Consider the following 16,751-nt stretch of genomic DNA (forward strand, 5'->3'; position numbering starts at 1 on the left):
ATGTTGAGTGTTGGGTTTGAGCCATAGCTGAGCTGAATCTGAGCTGTCAGCTGTAACTTCCTGAATATGCATTTGGTTGGGACTGGCATTTAAAATCTAGTCTGGGTTGTTTTTCACTCGCTGAGAAGGGAAGTCTTTTCAAGTGGACTAATGTAAATAAGATTAACTTAAGACTTAACTGTGAAGAGATACTAGTAACTAATAAGACCGTTTATTGCTCTTATCAAAAGGAGAAACCCACAACCATATGTTGCAGTCTTTCAACATGAGTATAATGAGTGTGTAATAAGGATAATAACCATAATCTGTGTATATAACCTCTCAAAAGTGAGTGTGATCCGTGTCCAATCTATAGTTTGTTATATGCCAGAAAGATGACGCCATATCCTTTGGTGTCTTTATTATTCCCCTTTTCTACTCTGCAAAAATGCTGATGTAATGTCATTCTTGCTGCTGCTGAATAATCATTTCTGTCAAGCTATTTAAGTCGAATAGGCCTTTTAAAAGTTAGTCAGTTTGACATTTCATTAGTAAGTCAGACACAGTAATGTTTTAGTTTCCATTAAGTTGATTAACACTTGTTAGCTCTCTTGACAAAGACAGTATTAATGGTGATATATAGTCTGACTACTGTGTTTAGGGTTACTGAAGCTTAGATTTTTAAGGATTCTTCCTCTCAGCATACTGAAAGGCACTCTTTCCAGTGTTTAACACCTCCACATAAAGAAATCTGGCACAATGTAATGCAACCTTCCCTTAAAAAGCACAGGTTACAAGAATAGGATGCACACTATCTCTCAAGCATACAAGGTAAGTATTTGCAGCATTCTCTCCCAACCTCACCCTATCGTACATGTGTCTAAGTGTTTGTATGTATAGTCATTTAGCGTGTGGAAACTGGTGCTTAGCAAGTTGCTGTCGAGGCCTCAGGATGTTTGCTTTAGCACCACAGAGGTTTCCGTCACACAGGTCAGGTGACAGAAAGATACAGCTCCTCTGCCACAGAAGATGTTCCACATCACCCACACACTTCTTGCAGCTGTGATTTAACTGCTCTATCAGAATAAACAGCTATGATTGTAATAATCAGACACAAACACTTCAGATATCCAGGCTTCTGAGGGTATTTGTAAATATTTTTCCTTCAGTGAGAGCTTGGTCGAGGGCCTCCATTATATGCTGATGGCAGTTTAATTGGGCTATAATGGCCATTCTGGTTCCCACCACTTCATTACAACCATATGATTCTCACAGCTTTATTAGAAGCACTGGGGCCCCTGGGGCAAGGACAGCGAACGTTGGCAATGTTCTATGACCTCTCCTCTGTAAAAATGAGACCTCCTGGCCCTTCTCTCAACTCCCTCTGTGCCTGGTTGGAATTCCTTAGACTGCCTGAGAGGAAAGGTCATAGAGAGAAGATCAGTAATGGGTGCTACGTATAATCAGTTTCATAATTTATTGTGTGTTATGAGATGCAAGACAGCATTTAGAAAGGTGGGGTTTGAATATGATTGTGTTCACAACAGCACAGCACCACGTTCATTTAGCATCTCACAAATGAAACAAAAAGCTTATTTCAGATCCATACCGTCCTGGTGTCAGAATCTATCATGTACAGAGGATAAGCTGTAAGAGAGTGGTCTCTTTAAGGTGTAAAAGGACAGCCTTAAACCTGCAACCTAGTTACAGGAAATGGCATCCTGCATTGATTTAAATAATTTTGTTATCAGACATAATACTTACTAAATTCAGGGAAATATGGGGCAATATGCATATACTCTATATGAATGTCCTGTAAAGAGATAAGACTGAAATTAAGGAATGAAATTAATTAGGCTTTTTCACTAATATTATTTAGTTATTTTATTGTATTTATTTCATTTTTTTATTTTATATACATATAAACACACAGTATAGAGGCCTATACTTTTCGAAATTATTATGATCATATTTTTGCTACGATTATTTGGGGGTTCTTTATATATATCAATGTATGAATAACTGTACTTAGTGTAAAGCAAATCAACAAGTTGGATGATAAAAAAAAGGCCTAAATGCTTCCATTAGTTTGCACAAAGATATCTTCCCTTCCTGTTTGTTGGGGCAGTTCCTATGACGACAGCATGATGGGACCCTGCTAGTGTTGCCTGGTGTTTTTGGTATTACATAGGTGGCTGACTGTGCTGCATGTTTCCAGTCACTTCCTTTATTCTATATAAAAAGCGGAAGAGAGTAGAGAAATTGAAAGACACCCCGCATTCGGTGAGCTCAGTTCTGCAATAATGGATCAGACATTATTTTAATACTTTTGTCGCAATAACAGCCCGGCCTTCATTAGTCAACTTGAGAAAGATTTAAAGTAGCTTAAGGATAACTGTGGTGAGTGGAAGGCTATATTACAGCTGCATGCCCGACATGCCTACAAACCTATAGCCTGAGTAATGCTTTTGGTTTTCAAGGGTGTGGTTTCTTCTTCCTCACTTGTCGTTACTTCCTCTTCACTGCAGGGTCACATTTGTGCAGGTAGTACGGATATAATACTTTTTCTGACTGTGGGTTGTGAATAGTCATTGCAGGCTTACATGTGGCCTACAGTTGGCCTACAGTTGAACAGCCACACCCAGCTGGATAATCACTGTTGGATTTGTTATGCCTTTAGACACATATATTCATGTGCACATTGGTGAACTATGTAATTAAGGTGGTTTAGTTATCTGCCAAATGGTAGGAGGGAACACCTACTGTAAGCCACAGCTCACACAATACAGTGGCTGCTTAAGGACAGTAAAACAGCCTCTTTGGTTATGAAACCTCTATCTCTCTGTCCTCTGATTAAATCCTTCAATGGGTAGCCTTTTCAAGAGAGCTTTTGAATAATGAACTCACGCAGAGCACAGTGTAACAAATAGCAGGAAGTGGCTAAACTTTTTTTCAGGTTTCCTGCTGAGGCTAACGCTCTTGAATGCCACGCTACGTTGCAAACCCCTTGGTGCCATACACACTTCTTTTTTTTGTTTATATTGTAGGCGTCTCTTGTGTTTTTATTGTGTGCCAGGGAAGGTTTTGGTTATGAACTATTTGAAAAAGGGTTGTGCAGTGGTGTAGGCCAGTGGAGGTTGCAAATGTGAAGCTGTGAAGTTCAAGGTTTACTCTGGGCAATGGTCCAAAATACATTCCAGTCATATCTGAAACTGAAGGTTACTTGCTGTGGTGAAGTTACAAATTCAAAGAACCAGAAAATTATTATGAAAAGCTGAAGGTCCACACGACAAAACCAATTTGTTTTTTAAACGAAAGACAAAGTGCTCATACAAGCATTAACTACATGATTTAACCATTAACAATACAGTACAGATGTGTTGGTTCAGCCTTACTGGCCTATAATCATGTTGGTTTCTCCACTTTAAAAACATACAATCTAAGTCCCATTACATGTTCTTTAAGCCTCTAGCTTCTATTGAAATTCCATTATGTGAAAACCTGAAATTTGTCCACATGGTTCCTCTTGAGAATTGCAGGATGTCGGACACAGCTGTGTGAAAGTGTGAACCAGTCTGTCCTTGGACTCCACTGCTGTGTTTTTCCAGCTGTAACACACACAGAGATAATAAGGATTGTAGCTGAGTGTGGACTATCTTGCCTTCAGATGTAAGCAATGCTACAGTATAGAAAAGGGAGGGGGGCGGCAGACGTTATATATGGTGCTGCAGCTTGAGGTCGATTGGCTGCCAGGAACAGAACGTGCGTCAGTTCCTAAAACAAAATGAAACGAATTGGATTTTTTTTAGATTATTATTCAGAGCGTTGACCTTTGCCAACCATGTGGCATGTGTAATTTGGCTCAACATAACCTCAACACCCACAGAAACGGGTGACTCTAATACCAAGTTGAACATAGACAGGAGTCCTTCACCCAGCAGCAGTATCCAGCAGCCACACATGTATTCATTCACAGCCTTCACACAATGACTGACACAATGATAGAGATCCATGCAGAGCAACCTCAAAGGCCTCCTTCAGCAGCTTGCCACCACACTGCCACGCTCCATGACTGACTACATCTGTATGTCTGACAGGAGCGCTGTAATTACAGTGGAGACAGTGTTTGGAGTGACATTGCGTCTGGATTAGACAACAATTTTGGAGGAAACCTCAGATCTAAGGCAAGTCAGGCGCTGCTGCTCACACTAGATTCAGACTACTGAGATATAATGACTCAGGAAAAGACCACACGCACACGCACACACACATGCTTTACCCTCCCTTCTGCAGTTCTCCCCTCGGTCCGCCACCCATCTTAATGATGACAAATACATCATTGCACTAGAATGCCTCAGGGACAGCAGTCACCGGCAAGTTGCCGCATAACCTGTGGTATTTCAAGTGAGGGATCAATACACTATTTCATTTTTACTGATACCACGTTACCTCCATTAATCACTGACCATATACCCATAGTTTATTGTAACAGTTAAGCCTAATACTGCCTACAAAGACGAGTTATAAATGCTCTTTAAATATCCAGATAAACAATCATTAGTGTGTCGAATATTGCTGTATTGTCATGAATTGAAGGAGTGGGGAGTGTGCATCATTTTCTCACAGTATGGTTGTGTGTCCCTTCTCAACTGCAGCACAGCTGTCCTAACAGCACCCCCATCCATCCTCCTGTCCCCTGCAGGGGGGAGGGAGTGGTTAGGGTGAGGGGGGGTTGAGTCAGCATTGTGTTTCTATAAGCTAGTTGTCCTGTCGGGCTTTGCTTCACTGGCACCGTACCACCGCTTGCTTCTGAATCCATTGAACAAGAGTGCCACAGATGATTAGCATTGTTGCATCTCATTATTGAAGAAGCTGCAAAACGAATCACCTGCTTTGTTTTGGAACAGAGCCCTTTGTGCAGCATACAGGCCCAGTGTGTAATGTGATCTGTGTGCCTAAAATGGGCTGTGAGGCACCTTTGCAGGATCAGAGAAGTTACACACTCATGCCGGATTCTTCTATTATTCTATTTTTAATCAGCCCAGTTTGATGTCTATTCTTGAGCCACTCCCTAATAGTTAGCGAGAAAATGAGTCTTCCTTTTTCTGGAACAGTGTCTCTTGGCTCCAGGCAGTGTGAGGATGGAGACACAAAGGATCTTCTGTGTCACTTGGCTGTGATGCAGCAGAGTGGTGCACACACCAAACAGGCTGCCTGGAGTCAGACTCTCCTCCACCCAGCTGGTTTGGAGGGGCGCTGCACTGCTCCCTCATGTTTTCAAAGAACCAGGGGGGGTGCAGGTGCATTACGGGGTCTATGCAGATGTTATTTACCAGGATATCTGTGTAGAAATTAAATATGTCTGCTTGTATATTGCACATGAATCTCAAAGATCATAGTAAGACTCATCACATTATAAAAATACAACAGAGCTCCAACAAATGTCATCATCATTCCATAGTCAATAAACTGCCTGTGTAAAAAAGAGGGGACTTTGTGGCTTTTTCAGCTATTTATGAGAACTTTAACTGTTCAGCCTGCTGCAGGTTTTCCACACAGGTAAGAGTTATTTCTACAAATAGCACCATCTGTTGGCAGAACACGCCCCCATTCTGTCTTGGTGCATGCAGTATGTACGCCAGTGATGCATTTTTATCGCTTTTATGGAATAATCTGTAACGGTTTCACTGTGGGCTGTCCTCATTTAGCCTCCTGTATTCCCCTGTAGTGCTAGCCTAATTAGCCAACCACAAAAATTATATAACTACAGTATTTCAAGTTAACATTTTAATAAAGAAGATAGCACTGGTGAGACTGTAAAACATATTATAAATGGCTTGACTGGGAGAGCTAAGGGTGGGGAGGAGGATGAAATGTTGACACAGAATCCCCCTCTAATCTCCCCAATATCCCCCCTGAATACTGTCCTCGCCACATGGGGGACATGAACTTAATACCAGCTTTAAAACAAATTAATTAGCCGGACATATATCCTGGTCTGATTGTTGCAGCCCAGCTGGACTTGGAAGAAGTGAGAGGGCAGATAAGGGCCACAGGGAGTGATCATCTTAAATGACCTGCTTTAATTTAAGTAACTGTAAAAGAGAATGAGAATAAAGACAATTCATCTTACTTTATCCCTTTTGTGTTAGGCCATATCATTGATTTAGGTCAACAGGGATCCAGGGCTTAGATTATTTAACCATGATTCATCCCTCTCTGTTTCGCCTCCTTACATTCCCAAGCCTCTACGGGGAATTTGTTGATAAAGAATATATCAGTTGGGACAGGAGGGACTTTATTTGTGTCTGTACGTGTTTTCAGATGAGCAAACGTCTCATAATGTTGTACTTAAACAATGATGATTTACCATGAATTACCTTTACACACTGCTAAAGCATCTGCTGTTTTATGTATTTATATATTATTATATAATGATCTTTTTACACAACGCACAAGATGGATAATGAAATGTTCGATTTTAATAAAAAATGTAACCATTAAATTCAGGAATATTCATGGCTCGCAGACACTATGGTCTCACAGATGTTTGCTGTACAGTGTCAGCAGATTTCAGGCAAACAGGTTAGCCTATAGCACTAATATTGAACATTACATTAATGCATGTACATAACCAAACTTGAGTCCACATTGTAATCTTTTATAAAGTAATTTTGGTATTTAATAGGACCTTCAGTGTCAACCTCACCCGTCAACTTCAGTATTAACATTTTTATTTGGTGTGAGCGTTGGAGGCCACCCTGCTCATTACACTGCATCTCTCCTGTGTAAACAGAGTGCAGCATGAAAGGCTGTGAGGGGCCCCTGCATGCCTGTGGGAGTGTGGGGCGTACTTCATGGTTTATGCTTGAAAAAGAGCCGTAATCTTTCAGCTAATCTGGGGCTTGGGATGGAATTCCCCTCGCAGGCAGGGCAAAAGCTTTTTAGGAGATTTTTATAACTGGGCAAGCTACAGAAACATATGGATAAGGAGGTTTTAGTCATTATTTATTTTCCCACCTCTCTAAATGTAAAAAGTTATAAAAAGGTAAAAATAACATTTCAAAACCTAAATTAACTAAATTTTAATGTAACAATCTTGGTCCTCACTAGTAGTCATAATCTAATAGGTTGTATTGCACAGGCTTAACATTACACAAAGTTAAATACTTTGTATTTACTCAAGGCAACTATTGCCCCCTAGTGCTCCAAATCAGTAATGTCTGAATTTACATACCTCAGCTGCTCATTCTAGGGGAAGGTCAACTATATCAATCTAATTTGTGACCCTGCATATTATCCTAATGTTATAACCTACAAACATGTATATTGAACAGTCCAAAGCAAAATCACAGCAAGTCTAATGTTTTTTTATTTTGCTGCAGTTTACTGAGCTTTAAACTCAAACTTTCACTGTCTTTTACATTTAAAAGATTTGCATGACAAAAATCCAAACAATCACCAAGAAACCATGGTTTAATTGTGGTCAATTTGTGATCTAGTCTAGCTTAAACAACTCATTTTATATTAAGGATAGGCTGCATAGTCTGTCATGTCTCTGCTTGCCCATGTCTGCCATCTACCTTCACAGCCCTACAATGAAACACACCCATGAAACTCCTGATATTATCTTCATGTGTTTTGAAGTTTACGAAAAACAGGTTTACAATGGTTTCGCTTTAAAAAAAAAAAATCAAGTACATTCTTTAGTGATATATCCAAAACATATATTTCCTTAAAAAAATGTTACAGCGAGTACAGAAATGAAGATACATTAAATATAAAACAGGTACAAATTGAAGTCTGATTTCCATAGGGTATTAGGGTACAATACTGATTACTGTAGACACAAACTCAGGCTTTTCTCCGGATGTGCAGGATGTGGATGTCTGGACTACTAAACTCTGGGTCTTGCTTTTCTGAAGGGATCTCCTCACAGTTGAAGTTTCTTTGCAGCAACTAGAAGATAACACGAACGACCATGATGGTTTACTGAGAGGTTATGACATACGTTTCAACGTATTATTACTTAATTACCTGTTTATAAGTATTTACAAATGGAACAAACAGTTGGTCACTCACCTCAAAAAACTGATTCTCCACTTTTGGGTTGACTCCTTCTGTGCGTTGCTCATAGCAGCAAATAATGCAGGTTTCTGGCCCCGAGAGCAGCTTCAAGCTCTCCACCAGAGGAACAATAGACTGTGTGGAAATGTATTATAAGTCACTAAGAGAAATACAGTGCTACAGTTGTTTGTTCTGTTTTGCAATGAAAGTGATACGGCACCATTTTATAAATATTCATGATTAGATTTAAGGGCAAAGTAAAAGTAAATTACCTGCTCATAATAGATGCAATCAGCCATAAGGACATAATGTGGGGGAGGTTGGAAGTCAGACACATCTTCACCCCTTTTAAGGAGAGCAGAAATCAAGCCGTTGTCTTGCAATGTGTTGAACATCACATTGGGTTATATGACTGAAATACAAATAACAAAATTAAAGTACAAACCATTTCAGTACCTTGGCAGTAACTGATCCACTTTTGATTAGTGCCTGGTTTTCCTGGATGTTCAACCTCAGGAGGGTCTGCAAATCCTCCAGGTCTGTCACAGTGACGTCAGCTCTATGGGATTTATAACACAATCAAAACAATCTATTACTATTCTGTTCGTTATTAGTTCATAACTCCAAAGCAAGGGGGGAAAAGCAGCTAGTTCGTTGTTGAATAGCAACACGTTGGAGGTACAACACTTGTATAATAATATTTAAACAATTAGGTATCATTATTGTTAAGGAATAATTCTTCTAGATATCTAACCTTTTGCTCTGTGACGTTTTATGATCTACTCTGACGTCTGTTATCTCCTTTAAGGAAAGGCATTGGTGCCATATGTGTTGTTGTTACCAGTTTGTGACCGGTCAACTTGTCTGGCACGAATGGTAATTGTTGTGAGAACGCTGAGGGACTGCTTTATCGGTGTTTGTGAAATCTTTGAGGCCATGAGTGTCAGACGCAAGTGGTTCAGTGTTCCCAGCTGTTTAGTCTACTCCTTCAGAGATGTTGATTACTCTCTGTGAACCAGTTAAAAGGTCTAACATAGAGAGAGGCTCTTCAGAATTGACGTGGGAACTCTACCGTGAAGTCAGAACCTCTGACTCTTTGACTTGTGATGTGAATCCTCCGGCCGATACTCTGAATAAACCCATCAGTGTTTGACATCAAAAGCTCGAACTCTCACCGTGTCTCCTTCCTGAGTCGGTGACTCCCACTGCATTGCTACACAGAAGTTTCCCCCACAATTATAACTCTGATTCTAAGTAAGTTTTCTCACCCCAGTGTTGCTGCCATCAGCCCAACAACTCCTGTCCCAGCTCCTAACTCCACCACAGTCCTCCCAGCCCACACGTTCACTCCTGAGGACGGATCATAAAACTGCTTCGTCTCTAAATATTTTGCCAGGACAATAGCTGCATCCCAAACAACACAGCCAACATCTCCCAAGTAGCACTGCTTCACTTTTAGGGAAAAGCCGTCGTTTTTCTCAATTTCTCTCACAAAATAATCACCCTCTTTTGCATCAGCCGCCATGTTGGCAGCGGCAGGAACAAGTACGTGATTTCCGGTGTGTTATTTTCAGAATAAAAGCAGAAAAAAAAGTGCACTTACTGAATGTTATTACAAGATAACTATTTGTGTAACAAGAACCAGTGATGTGAGCCTACTCACTCATTCTCAATATGGCAACACTTTAAAAAATATGAATGCAATCAAAACCAAATGGGTGTTTGACAAATATATTTTCAATCACTTTCTTTATTTTCTTTCTTTACCTCTTTGTATTTGTTTGACTCTGTATATGTACCTATGTCCCACCGATGTCAATGTTTTGTGTGTATATAATGTTTGATGTACATATTTATTTAAATCAGTCAGTAGTCTTGGTTAAACAATCCATCGTGACTGACACCCGATGATGCTGCATGCTAGGACCTAACATGATCGCGCGCTGATTTGGCTCGTGCATCGTACTTTCGGTGTGGCGGGTTTTGGAAGCTTCCGGTCGGACTTCTTCCAATCCACATTTCTTTTTGCTATTCCTAGCATAAAGTTTAAAACATGAATTAATACGTTCGGTAATTTAGGTCTCTTCATCTGCCTTTGCCAGGTTTTTAAATGTTTTCTAGCAGCACAGACGAGGTAGGTGACACCCCAGAATGTAGAGAAACATGGGGCCAGCCGAATGAAACGAGCTCGTACTGTCCCCCTTCAACTTCGTCCAGTTCATCCCACCAGAGTTTAGGTGAAGGCAGCTCGAGCTCCGGCCATGGTCTATCGCTCCCCCGGATGGCCTCAGGTGATGATAGCCGTAGCAGTTTAAGCTAGCACCAATGTTAGCTTCTTTTACTTTTATAACAATGGCCTTACAAATGAAGTTAAAGACTGTCAACAGTCAGTGGACATCTCTTAACATAGAAAAAACACTAAACTCCATTGAAAATAAGTGTGTTCTGATTTACCTGTGTAGTTTTACAATTCTGCATTGATTTGGAGTCAATGGGTTACATTATATGGAAGCTTATGACATACATCGAGACTTTTCAACAAAAAAAGCTGAATTTTAATACAGTATTGGTATGAAACAGAGTATGCCTTAAAATAAAATACAAAAGGTCTGTCTTATTTGTCGAGAATAGCAATAATATCTAATATGGAATGGTATTCTATAGGTCACATGAATTGGAAGCTATTGTTATTGGACAGAAGACATTTCAACAACAACAATGCTGAATTTCCATTCAAATACTTATATTTGTCTTGAAAAAGGTCAGCTCCATCACAGCTACACGTTAGACAGGACCAGTTCATCACTTCTTGCGACTACCTCGGACAGCTCCTCCCTTCGCAGCCGTGGAGGAACACCGAAACTCAGGAGGACCCCGGGGTCTGCTGGGGCCCCTGGCACACACCCAGCACGGACACCACTGACTGATCACACTGGTACTTTAACCTCAGATACTGTTTGACCATGTCAACATGACTGAAGCTGTGATTCTAATTATAATGAATGTTTTGGTTGCAGTAACAAGCTGTTCCTCTGCAACGTCAACTTGTGGTGCCTCTGTGATTGTTGCGGTGGTTGAAGGCCGCGGTTTGGCCAGGGGAGAGATTGGCATTGCTAGTCTCAACTTAAAATGCCCAGAGCTTATACTTTCCCAGTTTGCAGACACTGGGGCGTATGCCAAGGTAATGTTGTCAAAAGCTCTAACCTACATGCTTAATTGGCTGGAAATCATGGCTACACTCAGCACAGACTCTTAAAATAGAAGAAACTCTTGTCTCACTCATATGTTACTCTTTTGTAGGTCATTACCAAAATGCACATATTGGTGCCACTGGAAATACTGATGCCAGACACAGCCAGTGAGAAGGGGAAAGGGACCAAGCTGTTCAACCTCATCACGGAGAACTTCCCGGTACCTGTGCAGAATAGTTGTTATGAGTCAAACACACCATTTGTTCAAAAATACCCACTTTGAAAGAAGATAGTAGATCACTCATGCTTACAGTATTCACTCACTCATACTAGGCACGGGACGATAGGAAGATTTTATGCGACATTTAGGCCAGAATAATCGCGATTTAGAATGTAATCCTGACAATGATAAAAATATGCTTAAATGGCACTAAAACATATTGGATTCCCAGGATTTTGTTAGAAAACAAAACGCTTTAATGTATCCACTAATGTATTTCATTTTACTACGATGAGTGCAAAATAAAAAGCCTTTCCAAGGATGTTTACAATAGCCCGAAAGATTTATTCAATTGCGATCCATAATCAAATCTTATTGTCTCACCCCTTTCTGTCTCTTCTGTATGGTGTGTACCATCTATTGACATGTGTTATTAAAGCTGCTATTGTGTCATACTATTTGTATTTATCATATTATTATATTTATTACAATATTATTATGTTTGTTTGTCAGGGTGTAGCTTTCACTGCTATCCAAAGGAAGTACTTTAATGAGAGGAAAGGACTGGAGTACATTCAGCAGCTGTGTGCTCCAGAATTTGGCACCGTCATCATGGAAGTGCAAACTAAGTACGCTACTGAGTACATTAATGTATAGAAGCAGATGTACTGTAACAATATTTTTTTATTACCAAATGTCATTATGTTTTCAGGTATTATTGCCTAGCTGCAGCAGCTGCTTTGTTGAAATATTTGGAGTTCATCCAGAACTCTGTCTACGCTGCCAAGTCTCTCAAAGTGAGCTTTAAAGGGAGCGAGCAGACAGCAATGATTGACTCAGCATCTGCCACTAACTTGGAATTGGTGGTCAATAACAGAGACCACAGGTAAGAGGGCGAGACTGTCAAAGCATCTTTTAAGTGTGTAGTGCTTTTATTATCATGTGCATTAAGTGATCTGTCTGCTTATCTGTGTATAGGAGCGAGCATACTCTTTTAGGTGTACTTAACCACACTAAAACGCCTGGTGGAGCTAGAAGGTTGCGCTCCAATATTCTGGAGCCTCTGGTTGATGTAGACACCATCAACATACGCTTGGATACTATACAAGAGCTGCTGCAGGACGAGGAGCTCTTCTTTGGCCTGAAGAATGGTCAGGAATAACCACAAATGCTTTGTATTGATACATTAAAGATTCATGTGCATACTGAAGATGGGAATATAATAATAATAATAATATGACACAGTTTTTCAATATCTGCTCTTTTGCACAGCCATAGGTCATTTCCTTGACATTGACCAGCTGCTCTCTGTTCTCGTCCAAATCCCAAAGCAGGAAACGGTACATACAGTACTTTCAGTGTTTGTGATTGTATAAGCTGATTTCATAGCAGTGGAATGCGTGTGAAAATGTTAGCTAACTGAATTGCCAAAATATGTGAGAAATGTTTGTCTGCCTTTTAACAAATCAGTTCTTGTTTCTGTATTCCTATAGGTTCAGGTTGCTGAAGCAAAAATTACTCACGTCATTCAGCTGAAACACACGTTAGACCTAGTGCCACGGTTACGGGTTTGTGAAATTGGTTTTAAATCATTCTATACCCATTTAGAGAATGATGAAGTTGGCAAATATTAAGTTTGAAGCATTTTCCCTTTTCGAATAGTTGGTGTTAAAGAATTGCAAAACAGCTCTGCTCAAGGCCTACAGCACTTCCCTGGAAGACAACAGGTACCAAGTTTTGTGACTATGTTTGATATACATTTGCCATCATGTACTATAGACTTCTTACACTCAATATTTTTGAGTTATCCTCAGGTTTGACATGATCCTAGCGCAGATCAAGACAGTGATAAATGAGGATACTACCTACGTGAAGGGCAGCCTGAACATGCGCACCCAGAAGTGTTATGCTGTCCGCCCCAACATCAACGAGTTCCTCGACATCGCACGCAGAGCTTACACTGAGATAGTGGACGACATTGCAGGTGTGTCATTTGGCTGTTCAGTTGATATATTTGGCTTACAATTAGGGCTGCAACTATTCATTATTTTCATTATCTCTCATTATCATAATTATATGGCAAATATTTCTCTATTTGTTTCGGTCCATACTTTTAAGAAAACATACTAAAACATGTCCATTCCAGATTTTAAAGGTCCAATGTGATTTATTTGAATGTTTTGACAGTCCAAAACCTAAATATATACATTTTAATATGATACATATATATTCTACATATATGAGAGTCTGAATAAAGTATTTTCTGCCATAATCTTTTTCCATTTTTTAATGCCAAAAACATTTAAACAACAAAACACTTTGAATGTTGCACAGGCCTGGTGAACCAGACGGGGGAGAAATACGGTTTGCCGATGCGTACCAGCTTCAGCACAGCTCGAGGTTTCTTCATCCAGATGAAGCTTGAAGGGGTGGTGTTGCCTGAAGGGAAACTCCCCCCTGAGTTCATCAAGGTCCACTCAAGTTAGAGAGTTAACAGGCTAACTAAGAACAGAGAAAATGCTATATCTAACTATTGAAAGAACACAAAAGCTTGATTTCAACATCTGCCTCCGCAGGTCACCAAGCACAAGAACAACTATGGCTTCACTATTGCTGACCTGATGAAGATGAATGACCGCTGTGATGAGGCCCTGAGGGAGATCTTCCATATGTCCTATGTGTGAGGAAATCATGATCATATCACTAGTACCAAACATTCACAGTAATGTATTGTTTTGTGGGCACTGTCTAAGTTTTCATTTTAACAGCTTATTTAGATTAATTCATGTGTTCTACCTTTTGTCCACCAGAGGGTACTGTTTGTTAGCAAATCTTCCTTCAGTACTATTCCCCTGCAGCATCTAACCTGTCTTCCACACAGGGTTACATGTCAGCTGCTAAGCACTGTCCACGAGCACATCCACTGCCTTTACAAGCTCTCTGATGCTGTCTCCATGCTGGACATGTTGCTGTCACTGGCCAACGCATGCACCATCTCAGACTATGGTTAGTATGAATCACTGAACCGACTACCTATCTCAATTCAGTCAAACTGTCAAATGAACCTTTCAGGATGCTGATCTGTTGTCTTAAGGAGTGCTGTGTGCACAAAGTCAGCACCCAGCCGACGTCACACACAACAGTCAGACACTGCTCCACTGAGCTGGCAGCTCTGCTGGCATCAGGTCTTTTTTTTTTGTGGGGTCGTGGGCAGCACCAGCCCGATCAGCCACGTGGGTGGTGTGCGCTGGGCCTCAGCTGTCTGAAAGTGTATCTCCAGATACATGTGCTGACTGCCTGCCCCCCTCTATCCTAGCCAGCCTGTACTCAGATTACCCTTGTTACATAAGTGTGCACTGGTGCGCTGTATTAACCCAGACAAATCCCCCCAGCGGAGGAGCTAACTGGCTGTAACCAATGCACACTCCTCTTTGAAAAATCTGCTTTATTATCCTGTCACAAACCTTTCAGTTAAACAACCAGCTTACTTAAGAATTTAATTATGTAGATTAATTCACATTAATTAACTCACAGAATTCACATTAATTAACTCACAGTTTACTGGCATCATCCCATGGACATGCATGGAAGAGAGTTATTATGTAAACAACATACTAACAAGTAGAGGTCATTTTGATTGTTCCTTTTCTTTCTGCTTCGTCTGCCAGTGCGCCCAGAGTTCACAGACACGCTGGCCATCAAGCAGGGTCGTCACCCCATTCTGGAGCGGATTGTTGGACAGCAGCCCGTATCGAACAATAGCTACATCTCCGAGGGCAGCAACTTTGTCATCATCACTGGACCCAACATGAGCGGCAAATCCACCTACCTCAAGCAGGTGGCGCTGTGTCAGATCATGGCTCAGATAGGTCAGCAGCAAACCTCTAAAGCCTCGCAGGAATCTGGAATGTGGAGCTGCACAGTGCCAGGATTTGATTTGACTTTTTGAGTAACGCCCTTACATTATTTTGTATTCCAGGTTCCTTTGTCCCTGCTGAGTATGCATCTTTTCGTGTTGCTGATCAGATTTTTACCAGGATAGGTGTGGATGATGATTTTGAAACAAACTCTTCCACCTTCATGTTGGAAATGAAGGAGGTATGTTTGTATTTTAACATTAGGGCTTCTCACTTTCTTTAAGAGCGAAATAAATAATTAAATAATGATTGACTGCATATTTACTCCCCAAAGATCGCTTACATAATCCACAATGTAAGTGACAGGTCCCTGATTATCATAGATGAGTTGGGGCGTGGAACCAGTGCTGAGGAAGGCATCGGCATCTGCCACACAGTTTGCGAGTTCCTCCTTAGCCTCAAGGTAGTATGCATACAGTCCTCAACTGACATTCCTTCCTCTTAAATGGAAACCAGACAAATCTGATTCCTATGCGCATTATTAACAACTTGCAATTGTCTGTGAGATACACCTCTTAGGTCAACAACAAAGAGGTAAAGTCAATACAGGAATACCGTGTGTTTAATTCTTTAAGGTGTGCTGTTTCCTGGGTGTTTGCAGGCGTTCACTCTGTTTGCAACACATTATCTGGAGCTCTGCCATCTGGAGTCTCTTTATCCCAACGTGGAGAACCAGCACATGGAGGTTCAGCACACACGCAGTGGGGACACCGGGGCAGAGAGCGTGGTGTACACGTACCTGCTAAATCGAGGGTGCTCTGAAGAAAGACACTATGGTACTGAGTCGGTAAAATCTGAATACAATCCTGATTAAACTGGTCAAAGACATTTCTCACTGCTTGTTTTTGCTTCCTTAGGTCTGAGAGCAGCAGAAATGACTGCACTTCCTTCAAACATAATTCAAGAGGCAAAAATAATTGCCTCCAAAGTTAGCCAGCAGCTTCTGGTATGGTTCACGATGATTTGCTTTTGCCATCTTCAACGTTTTATGTGTCCCTTTAATTTACAGTACATGATTTTATACAGCACAAGCTACATTTTGCAACAGTAAAACAAGCTTTCATTTACCATAAACCTTTCAGACTATACCCTAATGATGTGGTTTATTATTGCTCCAGGCCAAACATCACAGTGATCCGGAAACACAGAGGCAGAGAGCTGTGTACCACCTGGCCACCCGCCTCCTGCAGACTGCCAGGAACTCCAGACTTGACCCCGAAAGCTTGAGAATGTATCTGAAGGGCCTGAAGAAGCAATATGAGGCAGAGCTACAGGCCGCAGGGCCCTCGGAGTCCATGGACACAGAGGAGGAATGACGGATTCATCCTGACGCAGTGATAGCTACAAAAAATATCAGTGTTTGATTATCATTACTTC

General features: G+C 40.9%; 2 protein-coding genes across 2 annotated transcripts; one reads left to right on the forward strand and one right to left on the reverse strand.

Moving 5' to 3' along the window:
* Positions 1-6,439: 6,439 nt before the first annotated feature.
* On the reverse strand, positions 6,440-9,580 carry vcpkmt (valosin containing protein lysine (K) methyltransferase). Its single transcript, XM_034125797.1, has 5 exons — positions 9,315-9,580; positions 8,492-8,605; positions 8,319-8,391; positions 8,062-8,181; positions 6,440-7,938 (listed from the first exon to the last, which is right to left on the reverse strand). The coding sequence occupies exons 1-5, from the start codon at positions 9,569-9,571 to the stop codon at positions 7,834-7,836; spliced, it is 669 nt and encodes a 222-aa protein (XP_033981688.1). The 5' UTR covers positions 9,572-9,580; the 3' UTR covers positions 6,440-7,833.
* Positions 9,581-10,156: 576 nt separating this feature from the next.
* msh4 (mutS homolog 4) lies at positions 10,157-16,720 on the forward strand. The gene is made up of 20 exons (XM_034125786.1): positions 10,157-10,337; positions 10,808-10,981; positions 11,064-11,227; positions 11,347-11,457; positions 11,971-12,086; positions 12,170-12,343; positions 12,436-12,608; positions 12,730-12,797; positions 12,951-13,025; positions 13,120-13,184; positions 13,272-13,441; positions 13,792-13,928; positions 14,034-14,137; positions 14,339-14,463; positions 15,126-15,326; positions 15,437-15,555; positions 15,649-15,777; positions 15,976-16,150; positions 16,232-16,320; positions 16,493-16,720. The coding sequence occupies exons 1-20, from the start codon at positions 10,157-10,159 to the stop codon at positions 16,688-16,690; spliced, it is 2,748 nt and encodes a 915-aa protein (XP_033981677.1). The 3' UTR covers positions 16,691-16,720.
* Positions 16,721-16,751: the final 31 nt, after the last annotated feature.

This window comes from Trematomus bernacchii, unplaced genomic scaffold, assembly GCF_902827165.1.
Source record: "Trematomus bernacchii unplaced genomic scaffold, fTreBer1.1, whole genome shotgun sequence".
NCBI classification, from domain to species: domain Eukaryota; kingdom Metazoa; phylum Chordata; class Actinopteri; order Perciformes; family Nototheniidae; genus Trematomus; species Trematomus bernacchii.

Coding starts and splice junctions, on each gene's coding strand:
- vcpkmt (XM_034125797.1), bottom strand. CDS start 9,571: ATGGCGGCTGATGCAAAAGAGGGTGATTATTTTGTGAGAGAAATTGAG. Junction 8,606..9,314: donor CTGATGGCAGCAACACTGGG/GTGAGAAAACTT, acceptor TAAATCCCATAG/AGCTGACGTCACTGTGACAG. Junction 8,182..8,318: donor ATTGCATCTATTATGAGCAG/GTAATTTACTTT, acceptor ATTTCCACACAG/TCTATTGTTCCTCTGGTGGA.
- msh4 (XM_034125786.1), top strand. CDS start 10,157: ATGTTTTCTAGCAGCACAGACGAGGTAGGTGACACCCCAGAATGTAGA. Junction 12,344..12,435: donor GTCAATAACAGAGACCACAG/GTAAGAGGGCGA, acceptor ATCTGTGTATAG/GAGCGAGCATACTCTTTTAG. Junction 14,464..15,125: donor ATGCACCATCTCAGACTATG/GTTAGTATGAAT, acceptor TTCGTCTGCCAG/TGCGCCCAGAGTTCACAGAC.